This window comes from Nerophis ophidion, linkage group LG19, assembly GCF_033978795.1.
Source record: "Nerophis ophidion isolate RoL-2023_Sa linkage group LG19, RoL_Noph_v1.0, whole genome shotgun sequence".
NCBI lineage: Eukaryota > Metazoa > Chordata > Actinopteri > Syngnathiformes > Syngnathidae > Nerophis > Nerophis ophidion.
This window is the reverse complement of record NC_084629.1, coordinates 43,631,827-43,654,831: the sequence shown is the minus strand read 5'-3', so window position 1 is coordinate 43,654,831 and position 23,005 is coordinate 43,631,827. Positions and strand designations below refer to the sequence as shown.

Below are 23,005 nucleotides of genomic sequence, written 5' to 3'. Positions count from 1 at the left end.
GCATGTATATATTGATGCTACATGTACTTGTGCTTACCTGTAATGCAGGTGTGCACGTATATTGATGCTATGTACTTGTGCTTACCTGTAATGTAGGTGTGCACGTATATTGATGCTATGTACTTGTGCTTACCTGTAATGTAGGTGTGTACGTATATTGATGCTATGTACTTGTGCTTACCTGTAATGCAGGTGTGTACGTATATTGATGCTATGTACTTGTGCTTACCTGTAATGCAGGTGTGCACGTATATTGAAGCTATGTACTTGTGCTTACCTGTAATGTAGGTGTGTACGTATATTGATGCTACATGTACTTGTGCTTACCTGTAATGCAGGTGTGCACGTATATATTGATGCTACATGTACTTGTGCTTACCTGTAATGCAGGTGTGCACGTATATTGAAGCTATGTACTTGTGCTTACCTGTAATGTAGGTGTGTACGTAGATTGATGCTATGTACTTGTGCTTACCTGTAATGTAGGTGTGTACGTATATTGATGCTATGTAATTGTGCTTACCTGTAATGCAGGTGTGCACGTATATTGATGCTATGTACTTGTGCTTACCTGTAATGCAGGTGTGCACGTACATTGATGCAGGTCGTGGCGTCGCTACAAGGAGAGGACGAGAGAGGCACGCGGCGGTGACGTCACGAGGTCCGCGCGGTGTCCTGGAAACTTGCAGACACAAACAAGTGCAGCACTTGAAATAAACCCAGCAAGAAGTCAACTTACCTCCGAGCGGCGAGTGGAATTTGTCTCATGGAACTTTTGAAAAGACTTCCGGCGTCCTTCAAGTAGGCGCCGACGTCGTAAAATGACGAGCAGACGGAAGAAGTCTGAGCTTGTGAACATCAACTGCAAGTCCGAAGACAAAGTGCAGATGTCTCCCATCATCTCTGCTCTCACCCTCAACGTCGCAGTAAGTCTCTCTTACTTCCCTGCAGGCTGCACCTCGAACATCAACACATTGTCTCCATTTTTGTTGTTTCCTTGGCAACCGTCTGCTTCTTTACCGCCTTTAAAGCCAAACAGGACATCATAAAGTTCTTAAGGACGGTAAAACATTTGGGTTACTTTAAAAACGATTTTATTTTGCTCAGATTTGTCAATGCCTCAGCCCTACACTCAAATCTATAACTTTTATTTAATTATTTAGACAACTTTGATCAGATATTGTCCAAAGTCTGCGATGAGATGGCAACTTGTCCAGGGTGTACTCCGCCTTCCGCCTGAATGCAGCTGGGACAGGCTCCAGCACACCCTGCCACCCTAAAAGGGACAAGCGGTAGAAAATAGATGGATATTGTCCAAAGTTTGAATACAAAAGCCAAAAGCAGTGAAGTTGTCAGGTTGTGTAAATGCTAAATAAAAAGAGAATACAACAAATCCTTTTCAACTTATATTCAATTGAATAGACTACAAAGACAAGATATTTCATCTTCACACTGAGAAAACATTTTTTTTTTGCAAATAATCATGAAGTTAGAATATAATGGCAGCAACACATTGCAAAAAAGGCATTTTTACCAGTGTGTTACATGGCCTTTCCTTTTAACAACACTCACTAAATACATACAGCTTATGGAGCAACATGTGTTGCCATCCAAGCAACGTTATCATGGACGCCCCTGCTTATTTGGGAACTGAGGAGACACATTTTTGAAGTGGAATTCTTTCCCATTCTTGCTTGATGTACAGCTTAAGTTGTTCAACAGTCTCCTGCCTCATATTTTAGCCTTCACACATTTGCAATGTCTGGACTACAGGCAGGCCAGTCTAGTACCTGCACTCTTTTACTATGAAGCCACGCTGTTGTAACACGTGTCTTGGCATTGTCTTGCTGAAATAAGCAGGGGCGTTCATGATAATGTTGCTTGGATGGCAACACATGTTGCTCCATAAGCTGTATGTATTTAGTGAGTGTTGTTAAAAGGAAAGGCCATGTAACACACTGGTAAAAATGCCTTTTTTGCAATGTGTTGCTGCCATTACATTCTAACTTCATGATTATTTACAAAAAAAATGACATTTCTCAGTGTGAAGATGAAATATCTTGTCTTTGCAGTTTAATCAATGGAATATAAGTTGAAAAGGATTTGCAAATAATTCCATCCTCTTTTTATTTACCATTCACACGTGAAAAGTCACTGCTTTTGAGGTTTGTACATATCATGAATGTTACTAAGTGATGTACATACTTAGACAAGGTATATAAAACATTGTTGAAGGTTATTTTAAAGAATCCCCATTACCTGCATTTTTAAATGACTCTTGCGAGTGTTTATTTGAGAAAGACAAGTGTTCTTGTCCCACAGAGATTGTGAGTCATTGGAAAAATTCCCCAAAAAAAAATGCACACTGTGTGGTGGCAAATGTGACATTTTTCTTTGTGTATGTAGAAATTGTACCTCATCGGGTGGGCAACCATATCCACACTGTCCTGACCACTCTCACCAACACTTAGTTGTCTTGGCTTTCCCCCACCAGCTTATGGACATCAACCAGAGGACACTGGAGAAATGTCATAACCTCTCGACAGAAGAGTTTACAGACACATTAATGCTCCAGTCCAGAGTCAAAGAACAGTCCAATCTGATCTGTGTACTGAAAGACAGATCCGACGAACTGTTCCACCAAAGTCAAAACCTGCAGCAGGCCAACGCACAGCTAGAGATGCAACTTGAGATCTGTCAGAAAGAAATGTCGCAAAAGCAGGCTCGAGCAGAGGTGGTAGAAAAGCGCTTCATGGATTTAGACGCCAACAGTCGATCGATCATCGTGTTCATGGAAGAGTACAAACATCAGAACGCTCAGTTGAAGCTGGAGAACAAGCAACTGCAGAAGGAAAACGACTCCCTTTTCTCCCAGAAGTTGCATGATAAAGAGATGGTGCTGGAACAACTTGCACTGGACATCAAAGTGCTGACAGAGGAGTTCACAAACAAGGAGCGGGAATATCAGTAAGATGTGTTTGTCTAGTGCCAAGAACCACTGGACGTCAGCCCCAATGCTAAACGTGTACCTTCTGTTCCAAAGGGAGAAAATGGCAGAAATTGAATCGACATCCTTTACGCAATTATCAGAGCATGAAGAGAGGGAGGCAGCACTACTTGAACAACTGCATGTATCCAAGAAACAACATGAAGCTGCAGAGCAGATGTGCAAAGGTAAACATCTAGTCTGCTCTATGTGATGACTGCTTTTCTCAAAATGCTTTGGAGGACATGTTAGCGTACATGTCTTACAAATATGTTAAACGTTTTGGAGGAATTAGACAAATGGGCAAAGATTGATAGGCAATTAGATCCTGCTCCTGTCTGTATCTACATCAGGGCCGAGAGAGCCATGAAAGCCAAATATTTCAAAATGTATTTCTGTGAGAGCCATATCATATTATGTAACACAGAATACGACTAAATGCGTGCATTTTTAGAGTATAATAAGTTTCTTATTCTTTTTAAAAACATTGTTATTCTAAAGCTAACCAATAATACATATATAATACTTCTTACCATTAATGCAACTTCTTGAACAGGTGCGATCGAAAATGGATGGTTGGATTAAAATGCATGAGAATATTTTATAATTTGAACGTTATTTTTAACACTGTGAATACCAGCAGAATTATTCCTCACTTAGTGTGTTAAGCAATGTCAGCTAACATTTATCTGAGAGCCAGATGTAGTCATCAAAAGAGCCACATCTGGCTCTAGAGCCATAGGTTCCCTACCCCTGTGTATATATATATATATATATACACACACACACACATATACATATATATATATATAGGGACGGCGTGGCGCAGTGGTAGAGTGGCCGTGCGCAACCCGAGGGTCCCTGGTTCAATTCCCACCTAGCACCAACCTCGTCACGTCCGTTGTGTCCTGAGCAAGACACTTCACCCTTGCTCCTGATGGGTGCTGGTTGGCGCCTTGCATGGCAGCTCCCTCCATCAGTGTGTGAATGGGTAAATGTGGAAGTAATGTCAAAGCGCTTTGAGTACCTTGAAGGTAGAAAAGCGCTATACAAGTACAACCCATTTATCATTTATATATATATATATATATATATGCATGCATATATAACACAGACATATGAGTGTTCGCCCTGAGATGGGTAGGTCGTGAGTTCCAACCCCAGCCGAGTCATACCAAAGACTATAAAAATGGGAGCCATGACCTCCCTGCTCGGCACTCAGCATCAAGGCTCGGAATTGGGGGTTAAATCACCAATCATGAGCAATCACCATGTAAAAATGACTTTCCCTAGTAAATACATTCATTAAAGAGTAATTCCATTAGTAATTCAACTACTTTTTTGGTACAGTCACGAGTAACTATAATGACTCTTTAAAGGTAATTATCAGAACACTGCAGATGAGCAATGATGGTCATGGACTCGTGGTTGAGAGAAGAGTTGTTTGATGTTGGATGCTAGAAAATGTCTGATGCTTTGCGACAATCAGCCTTAATGCATTGTTGCAGCTGGATGATTTATGAGCAGGTCATGCAGCGCCCCTTTGTGGCCATGCTCGGGGGGGGGGGTGGAGAGCCCGGGAAGAGAGGCTGAAGGCAGAGGCATGCGGGCGTGTTCAGGGGTTAAAATGCTGGCTCAGTTGGTAATTCACTGGGTGGGATGTCACTGATGTCATATTATTAGTTTTTTTTTCCAATATTTTTGCGATCGACTGGTAGGGTGCCAAAGATGGACTCGTCCATGGCGATCGACAGAGCGAGCTAAAACAAATGAACAAACAGTTCTCCTCGACATCTGTGCTTGCCAGTCCCTTCAAGGGGACACGTTTTGCCAAGTGTTCACACCTGTGTTTGTCAATGGAGGTAACATGACTGTATGTACAGCATTGAAACATTGGCTTTTTCACCAGAATTAAAGCTGAAAGTTCATAAAGCAGAGGATCAGCACACTTTGAAGGAAGCCACTATGAGCAAAAGCATTAGCAGCCTCACCAAAGAGCGGGACAAGCTGCTGCGCATCTGTGTGGAAAGAGAGAACACCATCCAGGTAAGATTTTGGGGGTAAAAGAAAGTATCGGTTGACAGGAGAACACACTTGTGTAAGTCCAGGAGAAGCATGAGGAACTCCGGCATCTAGAGTTACAATACAAGGAGCAGAAGAGAGCCCGGACAAGAGTAGAAGAAAGGTAAGTTGTGATTACATTTCTAATTATTGTTGCTGTTAAATGAAGAGTATAAATGCCAAAATGTGTCCTTGTCTCAGGTTTAAACGTGAAGCAGAAGCAGTTAATGCAGATAAAAAAGTGAAGTCTCTCAAAATGGCCATCGAAGAAGCCAAGACAAAGTATGAGATGCTCAACAAGGTTGGTTTTCGAGTTACATAATTCAGCAGATATTCAAACTTGACATCAAAATCTTCGTCTACAGGACTTTGAGGCCTTCAAAGAACACAGCACCGGTCTCCTTAACAAAGAAAGAGAGTTGAACAAGATACTACGACACTTGAGGAGCTAATCCTACAGATTTTACAAATCTTTCTCAATACCAGGTTCCAATGAGAAACTATGAGCATTATTATATATTACAATGTCATCTTTAATATCCTAAGTTTTTCCGGATCAATAAAAGAAAAAGACAACATACTTATTAGCAAGACACATGAAAAGTTCCTCAATAGAAGTGATACTGTACAGTTTAGAGAAGCTTCCATATGTCAGCACTTAAGAGTGTTCCTCTGCCAGTTTCTCAGCCTTTTGAACCACTTCTTCAATGGGACCCACCATATAGAAAGCCTGCTCAGGTAAGGCATCATATTCACCTGGACAAAAAGGAAGGAACAGAAGTTCAACTTAATAATGCTTCAGTTCCATGTCATTTTGGGAGTGTTGTGGTGAAGCACTAACCTCCAAGAATGCTCTGGAAGCCTTTGATTGTTTCCTTCAGAGGCACAAGCTTTCCCATGTGGCCAGTGAAGACTTCAGCCACCTGGAAAGGCTGGGACAGGAAACGCTGGATCTTACGAGCACGGGCTACAGTCAGCTTGTCTTCCTCGGACAGTTCATCCATACCCAGAATAGCAATGATGTCCTGCAAGGATTTGTAGTCCTGAAAGAAAAGTTGTTGAATCATTCAAACATGTTCTTACTGGCTATTAAAAAGTTGACACATCACAAGTCTTGCCTGGAGGATCTTCTGTACACCTCGAGCAATGTCATAGTGCTCAGACCCAACAATGTTGGGGTCCATGATGCGGGAGGTGGAGTCAAGCGGGTCCACAGCCGGGTAGATGCCCAGCTCAGCAATGGCACGGGACAGCACGGTGGTGGCATCCAAGTGAGCAAAGGTTGTGGCAGGAGCTGGGTCGGTCAAGTCGTCTGCAGGCACGTAGATGGCCTGAAACACATTGGAGTCAATGCACCACCGCCACCCGGGAAGGGACAAGCGGTAGAAAATGGATGTGGCATAAATGTCATCCAGTCACAACTTACTTGTACTGAAGTGATGGAACCCTTTTTGGTGGTTGTAATTCGTTCCTGCATGGTACCCATATCAGTGGCCAGGGTGGGCTGGTACCCCACGGCAGACGGGATACGACCCAACAGGGCAGACACCTGCAGGACAATTAGGCGACTGAAATGATCTTCTCAAATAAATATATGAATGTATTTGGGTGTAGTGTACAATATACCAAACTTTAGAGGTGACAAACATTTGGCCAATGATAAGAGCTCTTTTAATATTATGGTTATTTTGTGACAGCATGAGAATTTGAAAGTGACAAGCAAACAAACGCGTCCGAATTCTAGCTCTTTGCTAACATCTCTCCACAGTGCAAAGCCACTAGAATAGAATAGAGTTTTATTGTCATTATTGCAATGAACAGGTTCAAAGAACAACGAAATTGGAGCAGCTCCTCCTAAGGTGCATATACAATATGGTAGTATAAATTAAAAAAAAAAAAAGATAGAGATGACAGATGTATCTATGTATACATACATAAAACATTATTTCACATTGTAGTCCAAAAAAATAGAAAAACATTTAAACATTACACATGAGGACATGATGGACATATGGACACTCAGTGCCTGTTTAGTGCTACTATGGCTCTTGGGTAAAAGCTATTTTTTAGTCTATTGGTGCTCGCTTTTAGCACCCTGTAGCGTCTGCCTGAGGGTAGCAGTTCCAGGTGGCTGTGCCCGGGGTGGAATGGGTCTTTCAGGATGCTCTGTGCTTTCCTGAGACAGCGGGAGCTGTACAGGTCAGCCAGGGGGGTTAGGGGGCATCCGATTAACTTCTGGGCGGTCTTTATGACTCTCTGGAGCGCCGTTCTCTCTGCGGCCGTGCAGCTGCTGAACCACACGCAGATGCAGTAGGTCAGGATGCTCTCAATGGAGCACCGGTAGAAGGACACCAGCAGTTCCTGTGAGAGGTGCTTGTTCCTGAGTATTCTCAGGAAGTGCAGTCTCTGGTGTGCCTTCTTGATGGTAGCCGTGGTGTTGGTGCTCCAGGATAGGTCGTCGGGCAGGTGGACTCCCAGGGAGCGGAAGTCGGAGACCCTCTCCACACAGTCACCACTGATGATCAGGGGCAGGATGTCCGTTTTTTTCCTCCTGAAGTCTATGACCAGCTCCTTGGTCTTGGAGGTGTTCAGGGCCAGGTTGTTGACTTTGCACCAATCCGACAGCTTCTCCACCTCATCCCGATATGCAGCCTCGCCACTACTGTCCAAGTCAGCAATCCTCGCCTCTAACAAACTGTTTCTTACAAGTATAATCACCGGAGGACGAGGAATAGCTAAACATGCTACACTACACATTGTAGGAAGGTTTGCAAACTACTCAACAAAACCTTTTGAAGGTGGGCATATCAAATAGCGACAGTAAGGAAACCAAAGTACAGTATCAGTAGTTCATTTTTCGTTTGTTTCCCCCCCCAAAAAATGTTTATTATTGTTTACAAACTCAGCACAGGAGGATTTTAAGGGCAAAAACCAAAATTACTTTATTCAGATCCAAAAGTAAGAAATAATTTGAATATTTAATTGATATTGTTACACCACCATCCTTTGTTTTGGTCTGATTATAAGTGATCAAAAATGTAATCACTAAATGATGAAACTTGGTGGTATCAGCTTTGATATGGCCAATACTGCCCTTGTAAATACCTGCTATTGAACTGATACTTTACATTAGGGGATACTAAAACTAATGTAAAGTATCCAGACAACAGAAAACAAGAGACCAGAAAGGCTCCAGGACCAGATAGTGTGTCCCCCTCCTGCCTGAGAGTCTGCTGAGCAGCATCTTCACGCAGAACTTCAACTCATCACATGAGCTGTGCCAAGTGTTTGTTTCAAAGGCTTCACCATCATCCCAGGACCCAGTCCCAAAGAAACCTGCCATTACAAAACTCAATGACTAAAGACCTGTAGCCCTGGCGTCTGTGGTCACTAAGTACTTTGAGAGACTGGTGCTACGCCACCTGAAAGACACCACAAGCCCCCTGCTGGACCCCCTGCAGTGTGCTCATCGGGCAAACAGGTCGGCGGAGGATGAGGTCAACATGGGACGGAATTACATCCTGCATCACCTTGACTCCCCAGGGACCTACACTAGGATCCTGTTGGTGGACTTCAGCTCTGCATTTAACACCTTCAGTCCAGATATCCTGCATCCCAACTTCAAGGCTGACAGCACAGCAGGTAAGGCTGGGAAGCATCACATCCAGCACTTGGGACAATCAGCACTGGTGTCTTCTCCCCACTGCTTGTATCGCTCTACACCAATGAAACTGTGAAACTCTTGGAAGTTGGCAGGTCTTATCGGCCAGTCTGCTTATAGACGGGAGGTGGTAGAGCTGGGTTTCTGGTGCAGTCAGAACCATCTGGTGCTGAACTCACTCAAGACTGTGGAGATGACAGTGGACTTCAGGAGAAGCCCCCGCTCACCTTTCTGAACAGTACTCTTTCAGGTACCTGGGGTTCAGGATTCTCGTGGGACGTTAAGTAGATCTCCCACATGGATGCACTTTCTGCTTCAGCTCAAGAAAGTCAACATGCTCCATGAACTGCTGATCACATTCAGACTGTCCTGTGCACCTCCATCACTGTCTGGTCGGACCTTCAACTCAAGTACAGACTGCAGCAGACTAGCATTACAACTGCAGAAAAGATAGGACTTCTCGCAGTCCAGGGTCAGGAAACGGGCAGGTCGCGTCACTGCAGACCCCTCACACCCTGGTCATCAACTGTTTAAACTCCTCCCCTCTAGCAGGCGTTACAAATCACTGTTTGACAAAACAAGCCATCATAAACGCTTCTTCCCTCAGGCCAACAATCTGATGAATAACTCCGGAACTAATCTGTCACTGTCAATGTACTAACTCATGTTCATCTCATCATCTTTTTGCTATGCTCTATTCACCACTGCAATATTATTTATTATCATTGCAACATATTAGTTCATGAAATACTTTTATTTGAGTCAAATTCCTTGTGTGTTACACTTACTTGGCAAACAAAGCTGATTCTGACAAGTGTTTATTACATTTTAACATAAGTGTAGATTTAAATATATTGTGTAACTAGCTATTAACAGTAAAATAGCAAATAAATTAATATTAGTTTTGAGAAAAAATTGAAATGACACAATATGTTACTGCATACGTCAGCAGCCAAATGAGAAATCCGTTTTAAAATAGTTGTAATTATTCTTCACAAGAACCACGTCAATAATGAATAAAGCAAAACATATTCTGGACCAAAAATGACTTTACTGCTCACTAGTGTTACATATCTGACTTATTGTGTAGAAATATGGAGAAACAATTACAAATGTGCGCTTCATTTCACTAACTGTGTTACAAAAAAGATCATTTACAATAATTCATCATGTTGGATATAGAGAACATACAAACTAGGGGTGCGGGGAAAAAATCGATACGAATATGAATCGCGATTCTCACGTTGTGCGATTCAGAATCTATTCAAATTTTTTAAAAATCGATTATTTTTTTTTAAATCAGTCCAACAAAGCACTACACAGCAATACCATAACAATGCAATCCAATTCCAAAAACAAAGCTGAGCCAGCAACACTCAGAACTGCAATAAACAGAGCAATTGAGGAGACACAAACACCACACAGAACAAAACAAAAGTAGCGAAACAAAAATGAATATTATCAACAACAGTATCAATATTAGTTATAATTTCAGCATAGCAGTGATTAAAAATCCCTCACTGACATTATCATTAGACATTTATACAAATAATCAAAAAGAACAATAGTGTCACAGTGGCTTACACTTGCATCGCATCTCATTAGCTGGACAACACACTGTGTCCAATGTTTGCACAAAGATAAAATAAGTCGTATTTTTGGTTCCTTTAATAGTTAAAACAAATTTACATTATTGCAATCAGTTGATAAAACATTGTCCTTTATAATTATAAAAGTTTTTTTTTACAAAAATCTACTACTCTGCTAGCATGTCAGCAGACTGGGGTAGATCCTGCTGAAATCTATGTATTGAATGAATACAGAATTGTTTTGAATCGGAAAAATATAGTTTTTGAATCGAGAATCGTGTTGAATTGAAAAAAAAATAAAAAATCGATTTTGAATCGAATCATGACCCCAAGAATCGATATTGAATCAAATCGTGGGACACCCAAAGATTTGCAGCCCTAACACAAACCCTTTATTTATTCAATCACAAATATTGAAATCCAACGACTTTCAAACATCTAAAATGACGTAAAATGCAAACTATGACATTCTATCCAACAATTCTTCTCAACAAAAGAGGAGAAACATAACCTCAGAGGAAAATAGAATTTAAAACATTTGTATGCAGATGATGTGGTCCTGATGGCTTCATCTGACCGGGATCTTCAGCTCTCGCTGGATCAGTTCGCAGCCGAGTTTGAAGCGACCGGAATGAGAATCAGCACCTCCAAGTCCGAGTCCATGGTTCTCGCCCGGAAAAGGGTGGAGTGCCATCTCCGGGTTGGGGAGGAGACCCTGCCCCAAGTGGAGGAGTTCAAGTACCTAGGAGTCTTGTTCACGAGTGAGGGAAGAGTGGATCGTGAGATCGACAGGCGGATCGGTGCGGCGTCTTCAGTAATGCGGACGTTGTACCGATCCGTTGTGGTGAAGAAGGAGCTGAGCCGGAAGGCAAAGCTCTCAATTTACCGGTCGATCTACGTTCCCATCCTCACCTATGGTCATGAGCTTTGGGTCATGACCGAAAGGATAAGATCACGGGTACAAGCGGCCGAAATGAGTTTCCTCCGCCGTGTGGCGGGGCTCTCCCTTAGAGATAGGGTGAGAAGCTCTGCCATCCGGGAGGAACTCAAAGTAAAGCCGCTGCTCCTTCACATCGAGAGGAGCCAGATGAGGTGGTTCGGGCATCTGGTCAGGATGCCACCCGAACGCCTCCCTAGGGAGGTGTTTAGGGCACGTCCAACCGGTAGGAGGCCACGGGGAAGACCCAGGACACGTTGGGAAGACTATGTCTCCCGGCTGGCCTGGGAACGCCTCGGGATCCCCCGGGAAGAACTAGACGAAGTGGCTGGGGAGAGGGAAGTCTGGGTTTCCCTGCTTAGGCTGTTGCCCCCGCGACCCGACCTCGGATAAGCGGAAGATGATGGATGGATGGATGGATGGATGTATGCACGTACAACACTTAAGACACTTAGCATATTAGTATGTGGGATTAAAATATGGAATGGATTAAGTAAAGATATTAAGATTATGATTACATTTAAGAGACTCTTCAAACTACAAGTGTTCACCAAGTACAAAGGAGAACAATTATAAATATGTTGAACCTTTGAAAAAAAAATATATATATATATTTTTATGTTTAATATTTGTTTACTTACCTATGGTATATTTATTTATTTACTGTTCTGTTACAGAGAACAAAGAAATGGGGTAAAACGGCCATGATATGAAAAGGGGTAGGATTAATTAAATAAGCTCAACTTCTTCCTACTCCTTTTTGAACATGCTGTAAATAAACAAGTGGAAATGTGAGCTGCATTACATTGTATTGTATGCATGTTCCACATAAACACAACTCAACATAGCAAATAATACATTGTGATGAAGGCAGCAATATATATTTTGATTTTAGGCCACATCGCTCATCCTTAGTGTCATGTTTCATACCTCTGATCCAGCCTGGGTAAACCTGAAGATGTTGTCGATAAACAGAAGCACATCCTGTCCCTCTTGATCGCGGAAATACTCGGCAACAGTCAAGCCGGTGAGAGCGACTCTGGCGCGAGCACCTGGAGGCTCGTTCATCTGACCGTACACCAGCGCTACCTGACAGCCCACACATGATACACCTTATGTCATCTAGCATTTTACACACATGTGAACAGACAATGTGGCTTAGGGTTTATATAAGAAAAAAAAAACTAGCAGAGAACTGTGAGTCCAAAGCATCCAAATAGTATACAGTTGATAGCAAAGAAGTAGTGTGTTGGACCCCAATAGACTGTGCAGGTGTAGCTTCATGTATGAGCTTTGAGGGAATGACCTTGGAAGTAGTGTCCTTCAGATTAATAACACCAGACTCAATCATTTCATGGTACAAGTCGTTGCCCTCACGGGTGCGCTCTCCCACTCCGGCAAACACGGAGTAGCCACCGTGAGCCTTGGCCACGTTGTTGATCAGCTCCATGATCAACACGGTCTTGCCCACACCTGCGCCTCCAAACAGACCTGACAGAACGCAACAATGATTAGGAGATGCTTGCTCCTAGAAGGCAATAGTCTTGGCAGTGAAGTGAGCCACTGACCAATCTTGCCACCCTTGGCGTAGGGGGCGAGCAGATCTACAACTTTGATTCCGGTGACTAAGATCTCCTGCTCCACACTCATGTCTGTGAATTCAGGGGCTTCAGCGTGGATAGGAGCAGTCCTGGAAGCAAACACGAGCATGTTTTTACTCAAAAACAACTGCAGTGATACCTCGGATTTAGTACGATTGCATTTTCCACACAAATTCTGCCAAAAGTTTGACAGGTTTTTCATAAGCTGTCTCAGTTGTCGTACGTTCAAACATTGCACGTAACAAAATATTCAGTATCATTCCACAAAAACACTGAATCCCACAAGTTGTGCTTCCGTCTCGGTCAAGAATGGAAATGGTTCTTTTCGATTTCGGACTTTATAAACAATTTCGGGCCTGGGATTCTTTAAATGATCTTTATTATGTATATATGTACAGTACGGGACTAAAGTTATCCACACACCTTCTCATTCAGTGCGTTTTCTTTTTTTTTAAGCTCATTGTCACATCAAAACTATGAATGAACACATGTGGAGTTATGTACTTAACAAAAAAAGGTGAAATACCTGAAAACATGTTTTATATTTTAGTTTCTTCAAAATAGCCACCTTTTGCTCTGATTCCTGCTTTGCACACTCTTGGCATTCTCTCCATGAGCTTCAAACACACCTGTGAAGTGAAAACCATTTCAGGTGACTACCTCTTGAAGCTCATGAAGCAAAGGGTGGCTATTTTGAAGAAACTAGAGCAGGGGTCGGGAACCTTTTTTGGCTGAGAGAGCCATACAAGCCAAATATTTTAAAAAGTATTTCCATGAGAGCCGTATAAAACATTTTTTAAGACTGAATACAACAATGAGTGAATTTTTAAGTAAGACCAACACTTTGAGTATAATAAGTATCTTATTTTTTTAATAACATTGTTATTCTGAAGCTAACCAACAATAAATAAAATACTTCTTACCATTAATGCGACTTATTGAACTGGTGCGGTAGAAACCGGATGGATGGGTTAAAATGCATGAGAATGTTTTATATTTTGAAAGTTATTTTCGACACTGTGATTACCAGCGGAATTATTCATTACTTAGCGTGATTTATCTGAGAGCCAGATGCAGTCATCAAAAGAGCCACATCCGGCTCTAGAGCCATAGGTTCCCTACCCCTGTTCTAGAGTATAAAACGTGTTTTCAGTTATTTCACCTTTTTTTGTTAAGTACATAACTCAACATGTGTTCATTCCTAGTTTTGATGTGACAATCTACAATGTAAATAGTCATGGAAATAAAGAAAACATTACATTGAATGAAGAGAAGGTGTGTCTAAACTTTTGGCTGCATGTGTGTGTGTGCGTGCAGTTATTCATAGAACACACACAGAACAATGAACAATTGTGTGTCCGTCTCCTTTCTTCGTGTTGAAACAGGATCTACCAAAAAACAAAAGGACTGTGCTCCCTGCACTTTTTACCATTTGGCATTTAGGTGTTTAAGTCGGACTATTATGCAAAACCAACTTGTCTTGCATGTTGGTACTTGTTTTTGTGTATTTGGCATCCCTATAAGTCTTGAAAATGTTAAAGTAAACAAAGAGAGCATGGCAAAGACATTTATAAAATAATCTTGCCCTCTTCCAAACTTCCGTCAAACACAGCGTTTGGAATTGGAGACTTTAGTGACATAATTTGCCTGAGTTACATCAGCAGATGTCTCTTTGATTGATTGATTGATTGATACTTTTATTAGTAGATTGCACAGTACAGTACATATTCCGTACAATTGACCACTAAATGGTAACACCCCAATAAGTTTTTCAACTTGTTTAAGTCGGGGTCCACGTTAATCAATTCACTCTATGTATAGTAGAGGTTAACTCAAAGAAGTTTGCATGAGTCGCCATTTTCATTCAGTTGTAGTCAGTAAGTTCCTTCTTTTTCCTCTATCCCCTTGCGTGGCGTACTGTCTCATACATGCACGTGCAAGCTAAAATTCTCCAATGTTGACATTTAATACAAAGCAGCATACAGTTCTAACTATCGGACTTGATATGGAAGCACTAAAAACTACAACATGGCTGACGCAGTTGGCCTGGAAGAGGATTTTGGCTTGTATTAGTGATTCCTAGAGCTCAAAAAAAGTCTGCGGGCTATAGAGCGTTTTCCGTTCGGGCTCCAGTACTCTGGAATGCCCTCCCGGTAACAGTTCGAGATGCTACCTCAGTAGAAGCATTTAAGTCTCATCTTAAAACTCATCTGTATACTCTAGCCTTTAAATAGACCTCCTTTTTAGACCAGTTGATCTGCCGCTTCTTTTCTTTCTCCTATGTCCCCCCCTCCCTTGTGGAGGGGGTCCGGTCCGATGACCATGGATGAAGTACTGACTGTCCAGAGTCGAGACCCAGGATGGACCGCTCGTCGGGACCCAGGATGGACCGCTCGCCTGTATCGGTTGGGGACATCTCTACGCTGCTGATCCGCTTGAGATGGTTTCCTGTGGACGGGACTCTCACTGCTGTCTTGGAGCCACTATGGATTGAACTTTCACAGTATCATGTTGGACCCGCTCGACATCCATTGCTTTCGGTCCCCTAGAGGGGGGGGGGGGGGGTTGCCCACATCTGAGGTCCTCTCCAAGGTTTCTCATAGTCAGCATTGTCACTGGCGTCCCACTGGATGTGAATTCTCCCTGCCCACTGGGTGTGAGTTTTCCTTGCCCTTTTGTGGGTTCTTCCGAGGATGTTGTAGTCGTAATGATTTGTGCAGTCCTTTGAGACATTTGTGATTTGGGGCTATATAAATAAACATTGATTGATTGATTGATAAATAAGACGGCACATTCTGAAAAGACGGCCAGAAAATGGCTTGAAAATGGTTTGGGAAACAAAATATGCGCAAAATTTGGACCTAAGCACTACCATTACATGTTATGTAGACCGCATGGATATATTTTGAAATGTAGAGAAACAAATCATAACATGACCCCTTTAGGCAAATAGGCTTTCAGATGGTCTCTGCTATTGCTATTGAATACAGATGCAAAATAACCCACCAAGAATGTTTCAACTGCCAGCAATTTGATAAAAAAGATGAATTAAACACTATTGAATTAAAAAAATAATTAGTTGCAAAGTGAAAAGGTGGCGTTCATATAGCTCTGGCTTACCCTCCATGTTAAATGTTCATCATTTGCATGTATTTTGCATTGTTTTCACAATGTAAAACTAGAATAATCCTCAGTAAAATGTGTTTTGTGTTAATACCCACGGCTGTCTTATTATTTCTTACTAGAACCTTTTAGTCAGTTTTCATTCGAGTCAGTCTTCATTTTGGAAAGAATAACAAACAAAAACAGAAGTACCACTAAACCGGGGGTCTTTAGCGCCGCCCTAGTGGCTCCCTGGACCTCTTTCTGAGATGTGTGAAAATGGAAAAAAATGAAGAAAAAAACTTTTTTTTGTTTTCATATATTTTCTATATGAGGACAAACATGACACAAACCTTCCTAATTGTTAGAAATCCCACAGTTTATATGAAACATGCTTCACTGATAAGAGGGTTTGGCAAGCACCATTTTGTCCTACAAATTTCAGCGATCCTTGAACTCATCGTAGTTTGTTTACATGTACAATTTTCTCCGACACTGCCACAGAAAGACGTGTTTTACGCCACTCCTTTGTCTCATTTTGTCCACCAAATGTTTTATGCTGTGTGTGAATGCACAATGGTGAGCTTTGTTGATTTAAATTGCTTTGCTGAAGTGCTAATCAGGCATATTTGGTCAATCCATGACTGCAAGCTAATCGATGCTAACATATGCTGTTTCGGCTAGCAGTATGTACATATTGCATCACTACGCCTCGTTTGTAGATATATTTGAGCTAATTTAATATCCTTTACTTTTATCCTCTATATATAATTCATACTTGCATGTCTCATGAAACATAATCTGTATGTAATATTGGCTGCATGTCTGATAGTTGTTTGTGTGCCATGTTGTTCCAGACCACAGCAAACATTACGCAGCTTGCAAAGATTGTAATAAATCCATTAGAAGAAGACAGCCTGCCCTTTCCTTGAACTTGGACACACACATCTATACCTTTGGCCATACTGAGACACTCATTTCCAGAAGTTATCTCATCCTGTAAGAAGCCTCCATTTTACTAATGCTTTCCAATGGTGCAAAAATGTGTAGAATAAAAATTACAATACAACATTTCTGTCAACAAAGATTTGCATCGCCTTTGATAGTAGGCTAATATAACTAATATAGACACTTGCATCATTTCTTGCCTTCATTATAACACTTATATAAGACTTTTAAAGTCATTTTGATACTAGGCTGATGCAACACTTTTATAAGGCTTTTAATTTTTTGTGGCTCAGGACACATTTATTATTTTTTTTGGTCCAATATGACTCTTTCAGCGTTTTTGGGTTGCCAAACCCTGCACTACCCTAATAACAGTACGACGAGCAGAAACTTTGTTTGTCAAACCGATAGTCAGATGCATATGAGTGTTTATTTTAAAAAATACTCTTGGTTGTCAGTTGCAGATGTGTAGAACCTGCATCATGTGTTAGCTTTTTGCTGAAACTTCTACACAAAACAAGTAAAATGTTAGGGAGAAAAACTTACTCTTTGGTGCTAATTGGACCACGTTCATCAATGGGTTCTCCAATGACGTTCATGATCCTACCCAAAGTTTCCGGCCCTACCGGGATTCTGATGGGGGCCCCTGTGTCAAGAACCTTCTGCCCACGGACCAGACCCTCTGTGCCATCCATGGCGATCGTCCTCACGGTGTTCTCACCTAAAGGAACACACAAGATGAAACTTTGGGGATTTTACTGGAAGCATACTCCTAGTCATGTGCCACATTGGAACCACTGACCGAGATGTTGGGCCACCTCAAGAACCAGCCTGCTCTCACGGCCTGCCACCTCCAGGGCATTGAGGATGGGGGGAAGGCCTTCGTCAAACTGGACATCAACCACAGCACCGATTACAGCCACGATGCGACCATTGGCCAGAGCTGCCTGAGCAGCTGGGTTTGTGTAGCATCGCCCTGAAGAACAGACAGACTTCCATCAGTCAATCAATCAATGTTTACTTGTATAGCCCGAAATCACCAGTGTCTCAAAGGGCTGCACAAGCCACAGCCTCGGCTCTGATCCCACATCATAACATAATTATGTTAGATCCACTATGGACTGGACTCTCACTATTATGTTAGATCCACTATGGACTGGACTCTCACACTATTATGTTAGATCCACTATGGACTGGACTCTCACTATTATGTTGGATCCACTATGGACTGGACTCTCACACTATTATGTTAGATCCACTATGGACTGGACTCTCACTATTATGTTAGATCCACTATGGACTGGACTCTCACACTATTATGTTAGATCCACTATGGACTGGACTCTCACACTATTATGTTAGATCCACTATGGACTGGACTCTCACTATTATGTTAGATCCACTATGGACTGGACTCTCACTATTATGTTAGATCCACTATGGACTGGACTCTCACTATTATGTTAGATCCACTATGGACTGGACTCTCACTATTATGTTAGATCCACTATGGACTGGACTCTCACTATTATGTTAGATCCACTATGGACTGGACTCTCACACTATTATGTTAGATCCACTATGGACTGGACTCTCACACTATTATGTTGGATCCACTATGGACTGGACTCTCACTATTATGTTAGATCCACTATGGACTGGACTCTCACACTATTATGTTAGATCCACTATGGACTGGACTCTCTCACTATTAAGTTAGATCCACTATGGACTGGATTCTCACACTATTATGTTAGATCAACTATGGACCTGACTCTCACACTATTATGTTAGAACCACTATGGACTGGAATCACTCACTATTATGTTAGATCCACTATGGACTGGACTCTCACTATTATGTTGGATCCACTATGGACTGGACTCTCACTATTATGTTAGATCCACTATGGACTGGACTCTCACTATTATGTTAGATCCACTATGGACTGGACTCTCACACTATTACGTTAGATCCACTATGGACTAGACTCTCACATTATGTTAAATCCACTATGGACTGGACTCTCACACTATTATGTTAGATCCACTATGGACTGGACTCTCACACTATAATGTTAGATCCACTATGGACTGGACTCTCACTATTATGTTAGATCCACTATGAACTGGACTCTCACTATTATGTTAGATCCACTATGGACTGGACTCTCACTATTATGTTAGATCCACTATGGACTGGACTCTCACTATTATGTTAGATCCACTATGGACTGGACTCTCACTATTATGTTAGATCCACTATGGACTGGACTCTCACACTATTATGTTAGATCCACTATGGACTGGACTCTCACTATTATGTTAGATCCACTATGGACTGGACTCTCACTATTATGTTGGATCCACTATGGACTGGACTCTCACTATTATGTTAGATCCACTATGGACTGGACTCTCACTATTATGTTAGATCCACTATGGACTGGACTCTCACTATTATGTTAGATCCACTATGGACTGGACTCTCACACTATTACATTATATCCATCCATCCATCCATTTTCTACCGCTTATTCCCTTTCGGGGTCGCGGGGGGCGCTGGCGCCTATCTCAGCTACAATCGGGCGGAAGGCGGGGTACACCCTGGACAAGTCGCCACCTCATCGCAGGGCCAACACAGATAGACAGACAACACTCACATTCACACACTAGGGCCAATTTAGTGTTGCCAATCAACCTATCCCCAGGTGCATGTCTTTGGAAGTGGGAGGAAGCCGGAGTACCCGGAGGGAACCCACGCATTCACGGGGAGAACATGCAAACTCCACACAGAAAGATCCCGAGCCTGGATTTGAACCCAGGACTGCAGGACCTTCGTATTGTGAGGCAGACGCACTAACCCCTCTTCCACCGTGAAGCCCTATTACATTATATCATCTAACATAATAGTGAGAGTCCAGTCCATAGTGGATCTATATTGTACAAATATAGGTTTGACAACCTGGTGCATTAAATCAGACTTTCAATGTCACAATGATCTAAAAATGTGGTTCTGAGCGGTATGTTGGTTAGACTATTTAAGTACATTATTACTAATATGTTGGTTAGACTAAGTACATTATTACCAATATGTTGGTTAGACTATTTAAGTACATTATTACTAATATGTTGGTTAGACTATTTAGGTACATTGTAACAGACAACACAAGTATTGTAGCTACACTTAAAATGAATGAGCGGCGTTTGACTTCTAAATGTCATTGTAGCAGACATGCCTGATAGCATCAGGAATAACAACAAAAACAATGACTAAATGTCGTCGTCACATATTCATCAACTAGATCCTGACAATGACACTTCTGTTTCCAGCACAACACAAGTAAGTAGAGGCTGAGTGCACACTTAGAGGACAACACAGCACAATCATCAACTTACCCGGAGTAAAGTTCACATGTCGGCCGACTAAAGTCTTCAATGAGTTGATAGCAGGTTTAAAAGTCTTTGGAGCGCTGGAAAAGCAGCGTGCAGCCGCCCCGAGCATGTTTTAGGAGGCTGAAGGACAGGACAGTCAGGCCGCTAAAGGACGCAGAAGGATAGCAAGTGCACTCAAGTACACACTCATGGCTCCTGTCCACTGGACACTGCTGAGCATGCGCAGTCAGGCCGCTAAAGGACAGTGCACTCAAGTACACACTCATGGCTCCTGGCCACCGGACACTGCTGAGCATGCGCAGTTTGTCCTGCACTCATGACCTTGACTTCGTCATTTCCGGAAGGAGACAGGCGTGTCAATCAAATACTTGTTTTCTTTGTTTTGAAAATAAAAATAGTTCAACAGCGTAAAAAACACAGATGAGCTTATTACGTCATTTCTGATAGCTGCATCTCATCCATCCATCCATCCATTTTCTACCGCTTATTCCCTTTTTTTGGGGTCGCGGGGGGCGCTGGCGCCTATCTCAGCTACAATCGGGCGGAAGGCGGGGTACACCCTGGACAAGTCGCCACCTCATCGCAGGGCCAACAAAGATAGACAGACAACATTCACACTCACATTCACACACTAGGGCCAATTTAGTGTTGCCAATCAACCTATCATTTAAATTAGTTTTGTGTGGGTCAAATGTATTTTTCTTAAGGAGTTTATTTTCTAAATGTAAACTTCTTATCTTTTAAAGGCCTACTGAAATGAGATGTTCTTATTCAAACGGGGATAGCAGGTCCATTCGATGTGTCATACTTAATCATTTCGTGAAATTGCCATATTTTTACTGAAAGGATTTAGTAGAGAACATTGACGATACATTTTGCAACTTTTGGTCGCTAATAAAAAAGCCTTGCCTGTACCAGAAGTAGCAGACGATGTGCGCGTGATGTCACGGGTTGTGGAGCTCCTCACATCTGAACATTGTTTACAATCATGGCCACCAGCAGCAAGAGCTATTCGGACCAAGAAAGCAACAATTTCCCTATTAATTGGAACGAGGATGAAAGATTTGTGGATGAGGAAATTTAGAGTGACAGACTAGGAAAAAAAGAAAAAAGGCGATTGCAGTGGGAGCGATTCAGATGTTTTTAGCGACATTTACTAGGATAAGTCTGGAAAATCCCTTATCTTTCTATTGTGTTGCTAGTGTTTTAGTGAGATTATATAGTACCTGAAAGTCAGAGGGGTGTGGCCACGGGTGTGTTGACCGCAAGTGTCTCTGAGGAAAGTCACGGCAGCTGCAGCAGGACAGAATCTCCGCTGATGTCTACGGTAAGAGGCGACTTATTACCACAATTTTCTCACCGAAACCTGCCAGTTGACATGTGGTCGGGATCCATGTTCGCTTGAATGAAACACCGGCTGTGTTTGTGTGGCTAAAGGCTAAAAGCTTCCCAACTCCATCTTTCTACTTTGACATCTCCATTATAATTGAACAAATTGCAAAAGATTCAGCAACACAGATGTCCAGAATACTGTGTAATTATCCGATTAAAGTAGACTACTTATAGCTTGGATCGGGCTGGAAAATAATATCCGCTACAACCCGAGACGTCAAACGCACACATCATCATACACGTCATCATACCGCGACGTTTTCAACACGACTCTTCGCAGGAAATTTAAAAATGCAATTTAGTAAACTAAAGCGGCCGTATTGGCATGTGTTGCAATGTTAATATTTCATCATTGATATATAAACTAACAGACTGCGTGGTCGCTAGTAGTGGCTTTCAGTAGGCCTTTAAATCTTTTTTAGAATCTAACAAATCATACAACTGCATTTTGGGGGGTTTTGCGTGTGGAAAATTCCTACACAGTACTTTCAGTTCTATAATTTTATGAACATTGTGACATTCATTCAACTCAAGTAAGCCAATAACGTCACACCTCACTAAGAATAATTTTATATGGATATCTTGGTTTTTAAACTTGTTTCACCAAAGAACACCCCAGAAAGCTAGACACCGACCTCTATTTAATAATACAACTCTAACATTTGACAACCAAACAATTATACAAGGCGACACGGTAAAGAATCTGGGTATTATCTTCGACCCAACTCTCTCCTTTGAGGCACACATTAAAAGCGTTACTAAAACGGCCTTCTTTCATCTCCGTAACATCGCTAAAATTCGCTCCATTCTGTCCACTAAAGACGCTGAGATCATTATCCATGCGTTTGTTACGTCTCGTCTCGACTACTGTAATGTATTATTTTCGGGTCTCCCCATGTCTAGCATTAAAAGATTACAGTTGGTACAAAATGCGGCTGCTAGACTTTTGACAAGAACAAGAAAGTTTGATCACATTACGCCTGTACTGTATATACCTTTATATACATATATACATACATATATACCTGTACTGTATATACCTTTATATACATATATACATACATATATACCTATACTGTATATACCTTTATATACATATATACATACATATATACCTATACTGGCTCACCTGCACTGGCTTCCTGTGCACTTAAGATGTGACTTTAAGGTTTTACTACTTACGTATAAAATACTACACGGTCTAGCTCCATCCTATCTTGCCGATTGTATTGTACCATATGTCCCGGCAAGAAATCTGCGTTCAAAGGACTCCGGCTTATTAGTGATTCCCAAAGCCCAAAAAAAGTCTGCGGGCTACAGAGCGTTTTCCGTT

General features: G+C 41.9%; 2 protein-coding genes across 2 annotated transcripts; one reads left to right on the top strand and one right to left on the bottom strand.

The window, feature by feature from the left end:
- Nucleotides 1-577: 577 nt before the first annotated feature.
- On the top strand, nt 578-5,778 carry zgc:172182 (coiled-coil domain-containing protein 89). The gene is made up of 7 exons (XM_061880079.1): nt 578-926; nt 2,495-2,967; nt 3,044-3,174; nt 4,896-5,032; nt 5,095-5,171; nt 5,249-5,348; nt 5,413-5,778. Exons 1-7 carry the CDS (start codon nt 822-824, stop codon nt 5,497-5,499), a joined length of 1,110 nt encoding a protein of 369 aa, XP_061736063.1. The 5' UTR covers nt 578-821; the 3' UTR covers nt 5,500-5,778.
- Nucleotides 5,557-20,499, bottom strand: LOC133538445 (ATP synthase subunit beta, mitochondrial). The gene is made up of 10 exons (XM_061880078.1): nt 20,284-20,499; nt 17,688-17,861; nt 17,432-17,606; nt 12,803-12,924; nt 12,541-12,725; nt 12,165-12,323; nt 6,474-6,596; nt 6,166-6,378; nt 5,889-6,090; nt 5,557-5,803 (listed from the first exon to the last, which is right to left on the bottom strand). The coding sequence occupies exons 1-10, from the start codon at nt 20,387-20,389 to the stop codon at nt 5,706-5,708; spliced, it is 1,557 nt and encodes a 518-aa protein (XP_061736062.1). The 5' UTR covers nt 20,390-20,499; the 3' UTR covers nt 5,557-5,705.
- Between the last annotated feature and the right edge of the window lie 2,506 nt (nt 20,500-23,005).

What these genes read in the sequence shown, in the direction of transcription:
- zgc:172182 (XM_061880079.1), top strand. Translation starts at nt 822, where the DNA reads ATGACGAGCAGACGGAAGAAGTCTGAGCTTGTGAACATCAACTGCAAG. An exon ending in AACAAGGAGCGGGAATATCA is followed by an intron (nt 2,968 to 3,043) that starts GTAAGATGTGTT and finishes TCTGTTCCAAAG; the next exon opens with GGAGAAAATGGCAGAAATTG. An exon ending in AGTATGAGATGCTCAACAAG is followed by an intron (nt 5,349 to 5,412) that starts GTTGGTTTTCGA and finishes CTTCGTCTACAG; the next exon opens with GACTTTGAGGCCTTCAAAGA.
- LOC133538445 (XM_061880078.1), bottom strand. Translation starts at nt 20,389, where the DNA reads ATGCTCGGGGCGGCTGCACGCTGCTTTTCCAGCGCTCCAAAGACTTTT. An exon ending in ACATGTGAACTTTACTCCGG is followed by an intron (nt 17,862 to 20,283) that starts GTAAGTTGATGA and finishes TCTGTTCTTCAG; the next exon opens with GGCGATGCTACACAAACCCA. An exon ending in GTTCCATCACTTCAGTACAA is followed by an intron (nt 6,379 to 6,473) that starts GTAAGTTGTGAC and finishes AATGTGTTTCAG; the next exon opens with GCCATCTACGTGCCTGCAGA.